This window comes from Metopolophium dirhodum, chromosome 5 (assembly GCF_019925205.1).
Source record: "Metopolophium dirhodum isolate CAU chromosome 5, ASM1992520v1, whole genome shotgun sequence".
NCBI classification, from domain to species: Eukaryota; Metazoa; Arthropoda; class Insecta; order Hemiptera; family Aphididae; genus Metopolophium; species Metopolophium dirhodum.
The window spans coordinates 3987970-4001525 of record NC_083564.1 but is presented as its reverse complement, the minus strand read 5'-3'; the positions used below and the strand labels follow the sequence as shown (position 1 = coordinate 4001525).

At 31.8% G+C, this 13556-nt stretch overlaps 1 protein-coding gene across 2 annotated transcripts in view; it reads right to left on the bottom strand.

Moving 5' to 3' along the window:
• Positions 1 to 2122: 2122 nt before the first annotated feature.
• The window catches only part of LOC132945771 (transmembrane protease serine 12-like), a 48912-nt gene continuing 37478 nt past the window's right edge, over positions 2123 to 13556 (bottom strand). For both annotated transcript variants that reach the window (XM_061015530.1, XM_061015531.1), the window contains 2 exons: positions 8896 to 9092; positions 2123 to 3732 (listed from right to left, as the gene is read on the bottom strand). In XM_061015530.1, coding sequence (XP_060871513.1) covers positions 3568 to 3732; positions 8896 to 9092 — 362 coding nt within the window. In that variant the 3' untranslated portion in view covers positions 2123 to 3567. The remainder of the gene's footprint in view (positions 3733 to 8895; positions 9093 to 13556) is intronic.

Genomic DNA, 13556 nt, shown 5'->3' with positions numbered 1-13556 from the left:
AGTTAAAACTGAGATCACAATATATTATATGATGCTACACAGAAAACCGTTAATTACATATAACTGAATATTTTAAATGCTAATGTTAAACATTTATCAAATTTAAAATTGTTGGGTGCATTCGTGTAGAATCTCTTTAATATATAGGTATATGCCAACTTAAAATTTAAGAGTTGTTTTTGTATATAGGTACTAACCAAATTATTCTAACTGTATTTTTTGTTTTTTTTTTAAAATTAAATTCACAATTTACGTGAAAAATCAAATACATTTAGAAATAATAATTGAAGTTCTTTCATCGTTTTGAAAAAATACATGGTGTATACTTACTTCTCTACTTCTCAAAAATCGATAAAACCAAAGATAGAAATACGCCATTTGAAAATTCAAGAGTATCTTCCGTAATTACAAGTGGTTGTATGTATGTGTGTATATATGAGCACATATTGTTCTGTATGCAGAGGCGGATTTACCCATAGGCCACCAAGGCACGTGCCTAGGGTGCAATATTTTTTGGGGCGCAATTTTTTAGTTAATTTTTACTTTTTAGTTTTTCATTATTTCATAATTATATTTACCTAAATTTATATTTTTTATTAATTTTTTTTTTTGTATACAACTTGCATGAAACCGGAGAATGGCTCACGTAGTCACGTCGCAGTAACGTTTTAATTTATAAGCTATAATAATTTTGCCGTTTGAGTTTAACCCTGCGGGCTGCGGCGACCGACGCCACTGCTAAAGGTTCGACATCGACACTCGACGAGGCAGTTGCCTATGTTATTGCATGGGAGGTGGTATACGGAGTGTGCGGCGTAAACACATACAATATTGTGAATGGCGCGTGCGCAAAACGCCAGCCAAGGCAGTCAAATACACTGCCTCGGGCCGCCGGGTACATCGTGCATGGTATATATTATAGCCGCCCTATTAGCTAAGTGGGGGACAGCTCGCACAGTCCTAGCAATTATTTGATATTAAATGGAATTGGTCAGCCTCACCCCGGCACCACACGAGCGGCCATCAAACTAGATAATTTTTAGAATACTGGAATTAATTCTGGAAATCAGATGTCTTGATAAAGTAATTAATAATAATGAACATTGTGACGACGCGCACTGTCGCCCGTCTCCTGCATAGTGCATACTGCTCAGAAATCTGCTAATCGATCACGATTATAGAGACTAGAGTGCTCACCACTTTAATCACTACCTACCTGGCTGCCTATAAGAAAACATCAATTACAATATTAAAGATTAAACATGGGAGCACGCCAATGTACGGAGCGCCAGTGTTGTAATGCCTAGGGGCATGGCAAACGGTAAGTCCTCCCCTGTCCGTATGAGTTGAGTGGTATATGGAGCGGGATGAATCGATTTATCTGACAAGGAAAAATAAATTATAAATCTCAAATCTATTTTTAAAAAAAAAACTAAAACCTCGTACACGTATTATCTAAAGACTTGTACACCGAAGTTAAGTTATCGGTGACGGGCTGTAGCAGAAAATAGAGGGAACAGAAGCAGTTAAGTTCGGTTAGAGAATTATTGGAGCAGTGTGCGTGGGCGGAAAATAAAATGAGAATAGCTAAAGGAGGGAGAAAACGCGTTTGATAATAATATAACACATGGGGCCGAACACATTTTCGATGGCACTAATAATGTATTTTAATCTATTGTAAACAAAACAATAAATTTACATATGACATCGCAAACCACGCCACTAAAATACAAGACTCGTGTCTTTATTCAAATTCATGTAGCCGGCGTGTTTGACTTACGCAATTTATTTGGTTTCCCTGTTTGTTCGTTTAAAATTATTTCTGGTACACAAAATGTCAATGACGAACATTTTTCCTCTCAAAAAATACATTTTCAATATATAGAAAATATTAAAGTCAGTTTTAATGAAAACATAAAATATTAATAGGTTCATTTCAAATATAAAATACCATAGGTACACTATAAGTCACTTGGTTTAGTGAATATAATTTTCCCTAAATAATAAATACACTTCATTTTTAAACAATAATTATATGAATATATTATGATTTTATTTAAAAAACATTTGTAACAACAATTTTTAAATTTTTGACATTTATTGTTTTAGATTTTCACGAACATTCTTATTATTTAACACAAATAACGATGTCGAGGAAAAAATTATTTTATTTCCTGAACGTTGTTCTTAGACTACAAACTTTTTTACTCTTAACTACATTATAATTTTGAAAAAAAACTTTTAAACTAAATGACAGTCACTGCACTATTACTAATAGTTAATATTCATGTGGTACACAATGTTTAATCTTTAGTAGCATTGTTTTATAACTAATATTGTACAATATATTATTAGTTTATTACGATATAATATAATATATTATACATATTATAATCTATTATACAATTTATTAAAACTACTACATATTATTACATTTTTATCTTGAGTACAAATAATCAGCTTATAATATTACTATATCAATCTCAATCGTTCTATGTATATTAATAAAGGCGTACAAATAATAAACAAATCAAGCGGTTCGCTATAATATGTTATTCAAACATTTAAAATAAAATGTACAATATTCGAGTCTAAAATGCTCGGGTAAATTAATGAAATAGGTACTACCTACTCGATAGTTAATTGAACAATAAACAAAGATTAACAGGGAAATGTATTGATTTTACTCAAAACATTTACAACACACACATTATAATAATGCGCAGGTAACAATATAATATTATTGTGTTCGAATGTTCGATACGTTGTTTTGTTAAACCTCCAAAATAATAATGTTTACAGACTTACGAAAAATATTGCAAGCTGTCAAACTTTACGGTTAATATACGTTCCACTCATCGGACGTGTACAATGTAATTTCATCAGTTTTCGAATGCGTGAGGCCGTGAGACATTGTTATAGCACAAACTTGGAAATAAAATAATGATCGATACACGCGGCTATACGTTCGCGTGCACATAATATACGATATTTTAATTTAAACGCAAGCACAATACGATATTTGCAACAGAGCGTTTTTTTTTACACGGACGATGTCCGTTTTCGAAATCGGCATGGTAAATTTGCAGAAGTTATATTATAATACGTTAATATAAGCATTCGGTATGCCCCCATGTCTTATGCCGTCAAGATCGTGGCGGCACACGTGCACGTCCGGACAGAAATAATAAATCGTACAATACGTCATCATACTATTATTATGGGGCAAAGGACGGCGGACTCGATGACTGGGTAGTCTATAATATAATATTATTACGGTCCATGATGGATAACTCGTAAGTCACGACGATGCTATTACAAATAAAATAATAAACCTATAGGCAAGGGACCTTATCAACACTGCCCTTACTAGCGTAGTAGTGTGTTCTTGGACTGTGACGACGTCCGCCGAAATAATATTGTTATCACGACGTCGCCCATCGTTTTATCGTGTGCTCGACAACCGTACTATTAATTGCTATTATATTAATTATTATCTCATCATTGTTATTATTATTATTGTTATTATTATTATTATTATTATTATTATTATTATTGTTACTGCCGCTACGAAGTGGTGACGTCGATCCATTTGGTGTACTCCGATATTCTAGTGTACAGGTCGGGAAAAGCCGGTTTGACCGCGCAGCCCGTCACTCCGTAACTCACCAGGCCGATCAAAACGTTTCTTCCCGAGTCTCGTTCCACGGTCAGGGGGCCTCCGCTGTCGCCCTACAAAGCGGAAAACACACGCGTGACGTCACTGTTTTGGCAACGGCTCACAGGTAAATAACCTGCCGTTAAGTTATTACTAATTATATATAATATATAGGTGGACATGGACATGGACTTCTCATTTCAGGTGCACCGACCGCCGAAAAACGACAAAAAATGTGACTGTGCATTTATTTTGTTTTAAAGGCGTCGTTTTTTTTTTTTACATCAGGTCTAGCGATGAAATCAAAAAGTTCTATACAAAATGTGTGTAGCAATATAACATTATAGGTGCACCCGTGCAGACCATTTGAATTATATTTTATTTACCCACTGTAATGCGGGTTTACTTTATGCGTAGGTGCACAAATAAGTTGGGATCAGGAGACCTGAAATAAATCACAATAATGTGGTTCTGAGCCGACACTCGACGCCGGTTCGAAAAACTAGTAAACGGTTTGAAGTGAACTCGTGCTGCTCCAGAAAATTCTGCGCGTTATGAGTTATGTTCTATATGCTATGTATAGGCACGAGGTATCTATATCTGTACTACTATGGTAAGATACTGAATTTAGAACGCCAAACAACGTATAATGTAACACGACATGGAAAAAAAAAGTGTTAAAAATAAAAATATACAATTGATTCAGTGTTCAAAGGGGTGATGCTTACTACCTTTTGTAGTAGATATATTTTGGAACTTCAATTGTACAAATAGGGTATACGTATGAAACAAATATAGTACATTATGATTTATGGTAAATATTAAAAAAATATTATAAGTTATTATAACTATAGTATATGTAACGTGTTGTTTATTATTGGTATTTACATTTTACGTACAAGCATACGAAGTGCTTTATATACTAAAATAAATATGAGTCAAATGAATGGATCACTTGACATGCTTGACACTTTATATAGTATAATAGCCTATATTTTATATTTATAAACAGTATATTACTAAATTATGAAGTTTGAATAGGTACCTATTTGTGTATACAATCGCATGTATAATATTTAGAATATTTTAACTTTAAAATGAATATTTACAAAAATATTAAAAACGTGAAATAACTAATTTATTAAAGTTGAATAAATTACAAAAGTAATTTCATTGCAAAATTTACTTTATAAGGAAGAATTATACATAAATTAGTAAAAACAACATAAATGTATTTTACGAAAAATCTTGAAAAAAAAGAAATGAATTACATTTTACATTAGATTCTAAAATGGTAATTTGCAAACATAAATAATACATTAAAAAAATTGAACAAATAAAATAAACTCATGTTATATAAACACGTGTATTTACTATTTAGACAAAAAAAATGAAATTAATATTTAAGTATAATATCATGTTAATCAAATATATTGTGTTAATTAAAAAAAATTTATAATATACAGCAAGGGGCGGGAAACCCGTTTTTTGTTGAAAAATCGTGATTTGAATGGTTTATTCTTGGATTAACAACAGTAGTGTTAGGAATACAATTTTAAATGAAAATTGAAACTCTAAGCTATAAATCAATAGCCAAGGGATAAACTAGGGGGATTTAATACAATTAAAAAAAATTTTTTGCTCTTCCACAACTCACTAATTATTAATTTATGCTCTATATTACATTTTGTTATTTTATTACACCGAACAGTACCTCGTGTGAAAAACTCGAATATGTATATTTATTTATTTATGGATTGCAAAATAGCACGAAAAAATGGATGTGCAGTAATTCGTACACTAGCTGCTACGTAAAAAATTGAAATAATTTATTTTTAATTTTAATTTTAATTAATTAGGTACCTACTGCTGAACTGTAATAACTAATAAGTAATATAGACTAGAAGTTAGTAAGCTGAGTTGTTATTGAGATATTATAGTTTGATATTTTCTAAACCTATTCATATAATATATTTATGTGTTATATACCATACGAATAACATAAAAAAAAACTTTTATATTGTTTTAAGTTATAATAACCTTATCCAACGAAATTCTATATTTATGGAGTGAAGCCGATATTCATATTAAGAAATATTATTGAAATATGTAAATCGAAATTGGTGTAATAAATTATTTAATACTACCTTTGTCTTATGTATTAAAAAATATATGCATATTATTTAATAAACCTTTTTTTATACTTTTTATATAAGTCAATATTAAAGCGTCTCAAAGTGGTTTCTTTTTAACTTTATCTATTTTTTCTTTTTTTCATTAATACTGCATGTATTGTATTTTATCACAAAAAGCCGCTTTTAATTTAAGAGTATAATTTCAAACTGTTTTTATGGAAATTGAAAAGTTGCTAACATAAATTCTTTTAGATTAATTAAATTATAAATAAGCAATTACATATTTAATAATCTATATTATATAACTTGGATATAGTTATTAAAATTCCCGTTAATTTAATGTTGTAGACTTATAATTGGAGTAGTATAATCTGTAAAAGATGTAAAATAGTTTGATCTTGTTTTTGGAGACACATAACTATATGTCTATATAATTGTATTACTTGATGGTTTTTGTTTAAATCAATTTTTAAAACACATAATAACACTTCATAACAGTATACCGCTTACATTATTATTAGATTTAACTACTAAATATTTTTTTTACTATAAAGTATCTATATGGAAATAAATTAAATTCATCAACTCAATGCTAATATGATATTATGTTCATCATGAAGTCTTCGTAAAAAAAATCTTAGAGTATAAACAGTGTTTGATGTACACACATAACACATCTATATTGGTCGTAACTTATAACATATTATAACATATTGAAATATATACGAATATGATATGCATTAAAAATGTCAGTAGGTATACTCAGTTGTATACACAAGCCTTATTCTGGAAGAAAAATCGGTACGTATATTCTGCGGTCGCGCAATATGATGTATGCGTCTTTGCGGTCATCCCACTGGGTTCGCAGTAAATAACTGAGTTTTATCTCAATCCCGAGTCGTCGATTTTCGTTCTATGTAATCACGATCGTTTAAAAAAAAAACACGGGCCTTTAATCCGTTAAAAGTGTCCGAAATGTTGAAATAACTAAAAAAAATTTTGCCGGAAAACACCCCGCGCGGGCCTGTACGCTGCGCATACAGCAAACGGGGTATGCCCAACTGTACGCACAATATACGTCCTACGTTCGCATACACTACCTATACGCTGTTAATCGAAAATAAAATTTGAATAAAAACGTCGTTATGTGAATACTATAAACCGCCGGACGTGTGTGTGTGTGTGTCGACGCACATCAAACACAATAAACGCCGCGCGATAAATTATACAAAATTGGGGGTTTGGGCGTCGTGTCTGTACGGGAAACCGAGCGTGACCGGATCGGAAACGAAAATATTACGCACTATAATATAGTGTTATAATATATAATGTGCATAAAACAATAGGAGCGCGAAACGTTTTGCGGGCATTTGATATTGTTTCGTCGTACAACAACAACAACAACAACAATAATACGATCGCGGTGGGACATTCCGCAACGATGGTTCCGTTATTTGGAATTATTGAGTGGATCGTGAAAATACCGCGGCCTATAGGTATAATATCATATTATAATAATATGGTGATTATATTATTGGGTCCCCGAATTATTATGATATACGCGCACTAATAACACGCATACGTTTATGCGCTTATTTATCATCATTAAAATATTATTATGTCGAATAAGACTTATTTGCATATTAGAATTAAAACGGAAGCAGCGATCGTCTGCGTCACTGCGTGTATACGAATTCGTATAGGTAGACTTCATTGACGCGAGCGGACATTATAATATTATCGATTAGCCAAAATTATATCAGCAGACCGAGTAAAAATAATAATATTTTTATTGTTTTCAGTCCGTTAATATACTGTCAAGTATGTGTACGTAAATATTAAAAAAAAAAAACAATTTCGTCAATATAGCTAGGTGACATAGATATTGTTTTACTTTTGAAAAATGTTGAAATTTTCGTTGGTACCTACTGCATAGCGCCTGTAATTTATGTATAAAGGAGATTCATCAAGCCCCCCTTTTATTCTTCAACAGCACAGTTAAACAAAATCTGGTTTTGTTAAATAAAAAATATACTTAAAGACCATATATTTTTAATTCTTGAGATTTTTCATACTACCTAGTAAAAAAGTGCCATGTGGAGATACAAACTTCTGTTTTTCAAACATGAACCCTATTTTTCTACTATAAATTATATAATGATTATTTTTCTGAAAATGTTGACGTATCAAAATCAAAATTCATACGAGTAGTTTTTTAACTCTGACTTTGTGCCCTATAAGACCATGATAATGGGTTTAGATGATATGCGGGATACGGGATACGGGATATTAGTAATTAATATTTACTTATCAACATTTATAATTTGTAAATACCAAGTTTAATAAATACTAGATCCAATATTACATCTATTTTATATTTTTGTAAAATCATTTTTAAGTAGGTACTATTTTTTTAGTAGGTATGAATATTTTAATAACTGAGAAACTACTCTTTCGATTTTGAATTAGTTACATCAACATTTTCAATAAAGCAATGTAATAAATATTTCATAGTAGAAAAAGGGGCTCTCATCTGAAAAACAGAAGTTTGTGTCGCCTCAGGACACTCCTCAAGTATAATACAAAAAATCTCAAGAATTTGAAAAAAGGTCTTGAAGTGGGTATATCTAAAAAAATTCCAAAAATCACATTTCGAATAAATTCATAATTAAATGAAAAAATGACGGTAAGTATGCTTGGTAAATATTACCCTGGAGTATATGATGAAACATTTTCCAAATTCCTACGCAATAAAAACGTGGAGTAATACTCGGCTAATATTATAATATTAAACTAGGATTGAAGTGTTCAACTGACATAGCTATTATACGTTTTAAATAATTAACAAAAATATGCAAATGTACACGATTCCGGACGCTAAAATGACATTAAAACACATTATATTTTATCAAATGCACCGGCGGCTGTCTTAGACCGGTTAGAGTGGTACCGGTCGAAACGCGCAGCAGTGCACATGACATAATAATAATTATTATGATATACACACAATGTAGTAAATGACGTGTGATGTATTGCGTATTATAACTTATGTTATTATTATGTCGTGAATATTACCGTCGAGTAGGTATATAATATACTTACGAAGCACGTCCCTTGCAACGACGGCGCGGCGGCGCACAGCATGCCCAGACCTACGTGATCGTCGATGACGCGGGAACACTGGAAGTTTGACAGGACTTCCACGGAGAGTTTCTGCAGCGTGGGACTTGGGTCGCCCGTCGGGAATGCAGTGATCCCCCATCCCACGACCGTGGCTTTTTGGCCCACATACGAGTCGCCTGATGCATTTGTGCGCACATAATATGAAATATAGAAAAAGTTTTATATAATATTATTATGTAAAAGACACCGCGCTTCATAGAAGCGTATTATATTATAGTTGTGTTCTATACACGTCATTATACAGGGTGATTCATAAAGCGTAAAACACTCATTATCTCAAAAAGTATTAATGTTTTTGAAAATATTTTTTTATATAGTTTTAAAATTGTTAGAAAAACTATGTTTTTATTAAAAAATTATATTTTTAAATATTTTTTATCTATATAATTTTTTAAGTTTTTTACTTTTTTGAAAGATAGCATAGAGTTTTAAATTCATATTCCTAAGCAGAATATTTTTCTAAGTATTTTGATTCATAAAAATCTAATTTTGGGCGAGTAGTCTATGAGGTATAAGCATTTAAAGTTTAGATGCGCGGAGTGGAGTGGTATGGGGTTACCCCGCAAATCTGTGTCCACTACTCCGCTTGTCTAAACCTTAAATACTTATAACTCATAAACTACTCGTCCTAAATTCGATATTTACGTATTAAAATACTTAGAAAAATATTCTGCTTTGGAAAATGAAATTAAAACTATGCTGTCATTCAAAAAAGTAAAAAACTTAAAAATTATAAGGATAAAAAATATTTAAAAATATAATTTTTTAATAAAAATGTTGTTTTTTTAACAACTTGAAATTGTGTAAAAAAATATTTTCAAAAACATCAATACTTTTTGAGATAATGAGTGTTTTACGCTTAATAAATCACCCTGTATATATGTTGACATGTTGTGTACACGCCGAGCTGCACTCGGGTGTGTACGAAAGCGATGATGCTACAACTTTAACGTATAGCACCACTACAATATACAGCCTATATAGATACATAAATATTACAACATAAAGTCGTATAATATTATTACTATTATCTATACGTTTTTATGGCGCGGTATTTACTATTTTATAATAGGTATACCGAAAGGCGATTCATTCAACACAAAACACTCATTATTGTCTCGGTCGATTTTTGCGTTTGTTAGATAGAAAAATAAAGGTGCGTGTACCGAACTATATTTTTCCTTTTCCCGTGTTAATTATATTTAGTTGTTATACGTAGTTCACGTAGTTGCTTTGAATGACACAAACATATATATGCATATATTTTCTAAAACAAAAAATATAGACTCAAAAGATTCTTGTTCTGAGCATAGTGAGTTTAAAGATCCACCTTTGAAGGTCTTGTGTAGCTACTGTTTTTGTTACTACATCACATTTTATTATTTTAACGTGACAACACAATACGGAATTATACCGTTCGTTATTTAATTACGTTAAATAGTGTATATTGTATATAAACGCGCACAACGTATTGATTTAAACAAGCTCCGTGTATGCACAAAGCTCAGATGCATCTTATTGTAGTATTTAGAATATAGTTCTGGTCGGTATAACCGTTAACAAACAGTGAACAATAATTATTATAAGTGTGAATAATTTTCAAAGTCTAACATTTTTTTAGCGTTAGGTTCAGTACGATTTAGTAATGACAAATTTCGATCATTCCGAGACGGGCGAGAGTATAAAGGAACTCTGAATTAGTGAAATGGATGGATTAGACTATTACAGAGAAAAAATCTACAGTTATTTAACCGCATGATCCTGCACCGGTATCAATGTGTTATGGTCAAAGATAATTAGTAATTACATTTGGTACCTACAAGTACCTACCTAATATACTTGATTTATGGATATCGAGATTTACAGTTTTACTAAAAAAGATAGTAGGCACCTATAGCAACAAACAAAATTATTGTGAAATACCTATTTTACGTAACTCCAAATGTATCACCTTTTATCGACACTGGCGCGTGGGGGGACATGCAACTATGAAAATATTATTAACTAATTTTAATCCATAGGCATTATGGAATCAGCTCGGCTCGTGGTTCGTCCTAAAAAAACCCCGTTTTCCTATTCCAATCACTGTTTGGATGATACAATACACCTTAATTCCGGACGGGCCACCCACTGCAACTTACTGTATACACCTATATGTATAGATGATAGTCATACAATATAATATGTATCGCGCGTGTATTATATAAGTAACTATATAATATATAGGTATATGTTATACGTGTATGAGCAGTGAGTGGTATTGATCAGACGCGCCAGTTGTTATATTTTTTACCACATGTTGACGACGACGACGACGTCGACGTGCTATATCAATATATAATATATTTTATTTCAATATAATGTGTGTGTGTGTGTGTGTGTGCATCTTGACGACGTGACACATGATATACGTACTGCTACTGCAAACACAACCCATGGATTTTCATCGAGATCGTCATGGGTGTCACGTCGTGTCACGCGGTTATAGATTTGCGAACATAATTTTACTATGCGTCTATTTCCTGGCCACGTTAAACATTTATAGTATACCTACTTGTTATATTCTGTGCTACTACCGAAAATGTCGATAGATATTAGCGATTGCCCATTATCAAAAATGACTAACACCGATTGGTCAAAGTCGCTGATATTTAAACCATTCACGCAATATCACGAGGACGTGATTAACTATTTAGGCGTTAATTTAGTGGTGTGTATCACTCAATATTTTAATTTAATAAACCTAATATTATATTACCGTGTGTGTGTAATCCTCAATCCCTATTTTGTTCAGCCCCTGATCATAATTTATTAGTTATGAGTCATGATTTACGATTCATTACCAAGGTAAAAAATAATATTCAAATGTAAAGGAAGAACGTGATTAATAATTTACATTTTATAAGTGTCCAGAAGGTAACAAAAATTGAAAATACATTGGATACGTCATACAAGTATAATAGATTATATTATAGGTATTATTATAATTTATAAATAACACCTATATTGTGTAAAGTGTATGCATATAATAATATTATCTCTGGTCTCAGGTTTTTCCCAAAATGTAACAGTTGTTGTAATGAATGAGATGGTCTTACAACTGACGAAAACAAGTAACAACCCATCAAAAAATAGATTGTACGAACAATTTGATACTGACTTTAGACAATTACAGAAATATACACAGTTGACAAATGACAAAAAGTGGCTGATACCATTGATTTTATATACATAATGATAAAATCAATACTGATCCGTACTGGCATTATCGACACTGTCTGCATAGGTACATATAATTATCTATACGAGGCTACATTTTAATGGTGGGTGCTATGTTGATAATAAAACTCTTTAGGTATTAGGTAAGTACTTCGTACTAATCATGAACTTCGGAGTAAAAACCATTTTTTTTCTATTTTCCTATTTTTTGGTATTAGTTTACAATAAATACCTACGTTTGTTCTACGTGAAATCTAAATAATTTATAAAAAAAAAAATTGTATGTGCGGAACAACGGTTGATTCAGCTCCCAAGCACGCTCCCCCCCACCCACCCACCCCTGTTGATACCGGACATTATATTGTGGACAACGGAAATATAGCGAACGTCCGACGGCGACGTTACGCAGAAACTCCGCGATGTACACAATTTTTGTGCGTACTAGAATTTATCCATTTCGGAGTTGTATTGAAGCACATTAATGAAATTTTTACAATCTCGATTTAATTCCATGTGCAACTTATGTATACGGCGCACAGTGTAATATATTATTATTATACGCGTATTTTCCGGCGGATTAACTACACGCGAAAGCGCATTAACAACGCCATTAAAAATGTTTTTCGCATAAAAAAACCAAATAAAAGCACACATGTATATAAACCGTAAAATCCAATAATATAGGTTATTGCCGTTTTATAGGCGTTTGCGTAACAGCTGATGATACCAGCGTATCAACCAGTATGAAATGTACAGCAGCTGATGGATCGCTATCACCGTGATGTATAACACATCATTATTTATCATAATAATTCATAATATTCACCAATCACACGCTGCGGCCCCGTAGCTTTAGACATTTTCTTCGAGAGTGAGAAAGATAAAGCAATAATTAGATAATATTATAGTATATTCGTGCAATTTGCACGATTGTCAAAAAACCGACGTATCAAGTGACATTACTAATAGAATTACTTGTTCATAACATTTCAACTTTAGCGGATTCTATTTCAACCGAATGGTTTTGAGAAAAAAATAGGCGGGTCCTGGCCCAACCAGAAATACTAGCTCTACACGGATTTGAAAGACTTGGTACAAACTTTGAATAGATAAAATATAAATCGTAAGTATATCAATGTATCACAATATCACGTAGAAGATGTAATCATGAGTATTTCATAGCTATATAAAATATATCTGTTACACGACTGCTTGTTTCATATTTTATATAAAATGAGAAATTAGCTGTTTATAATTGGAAACGTTGTGTGACTATACTGACAAGTGCAACATGTACGAAAATCCGATTTGATTGCACAGTACGAGCAAAATTTATTATAGGTAGGTTCTATTAATAATAA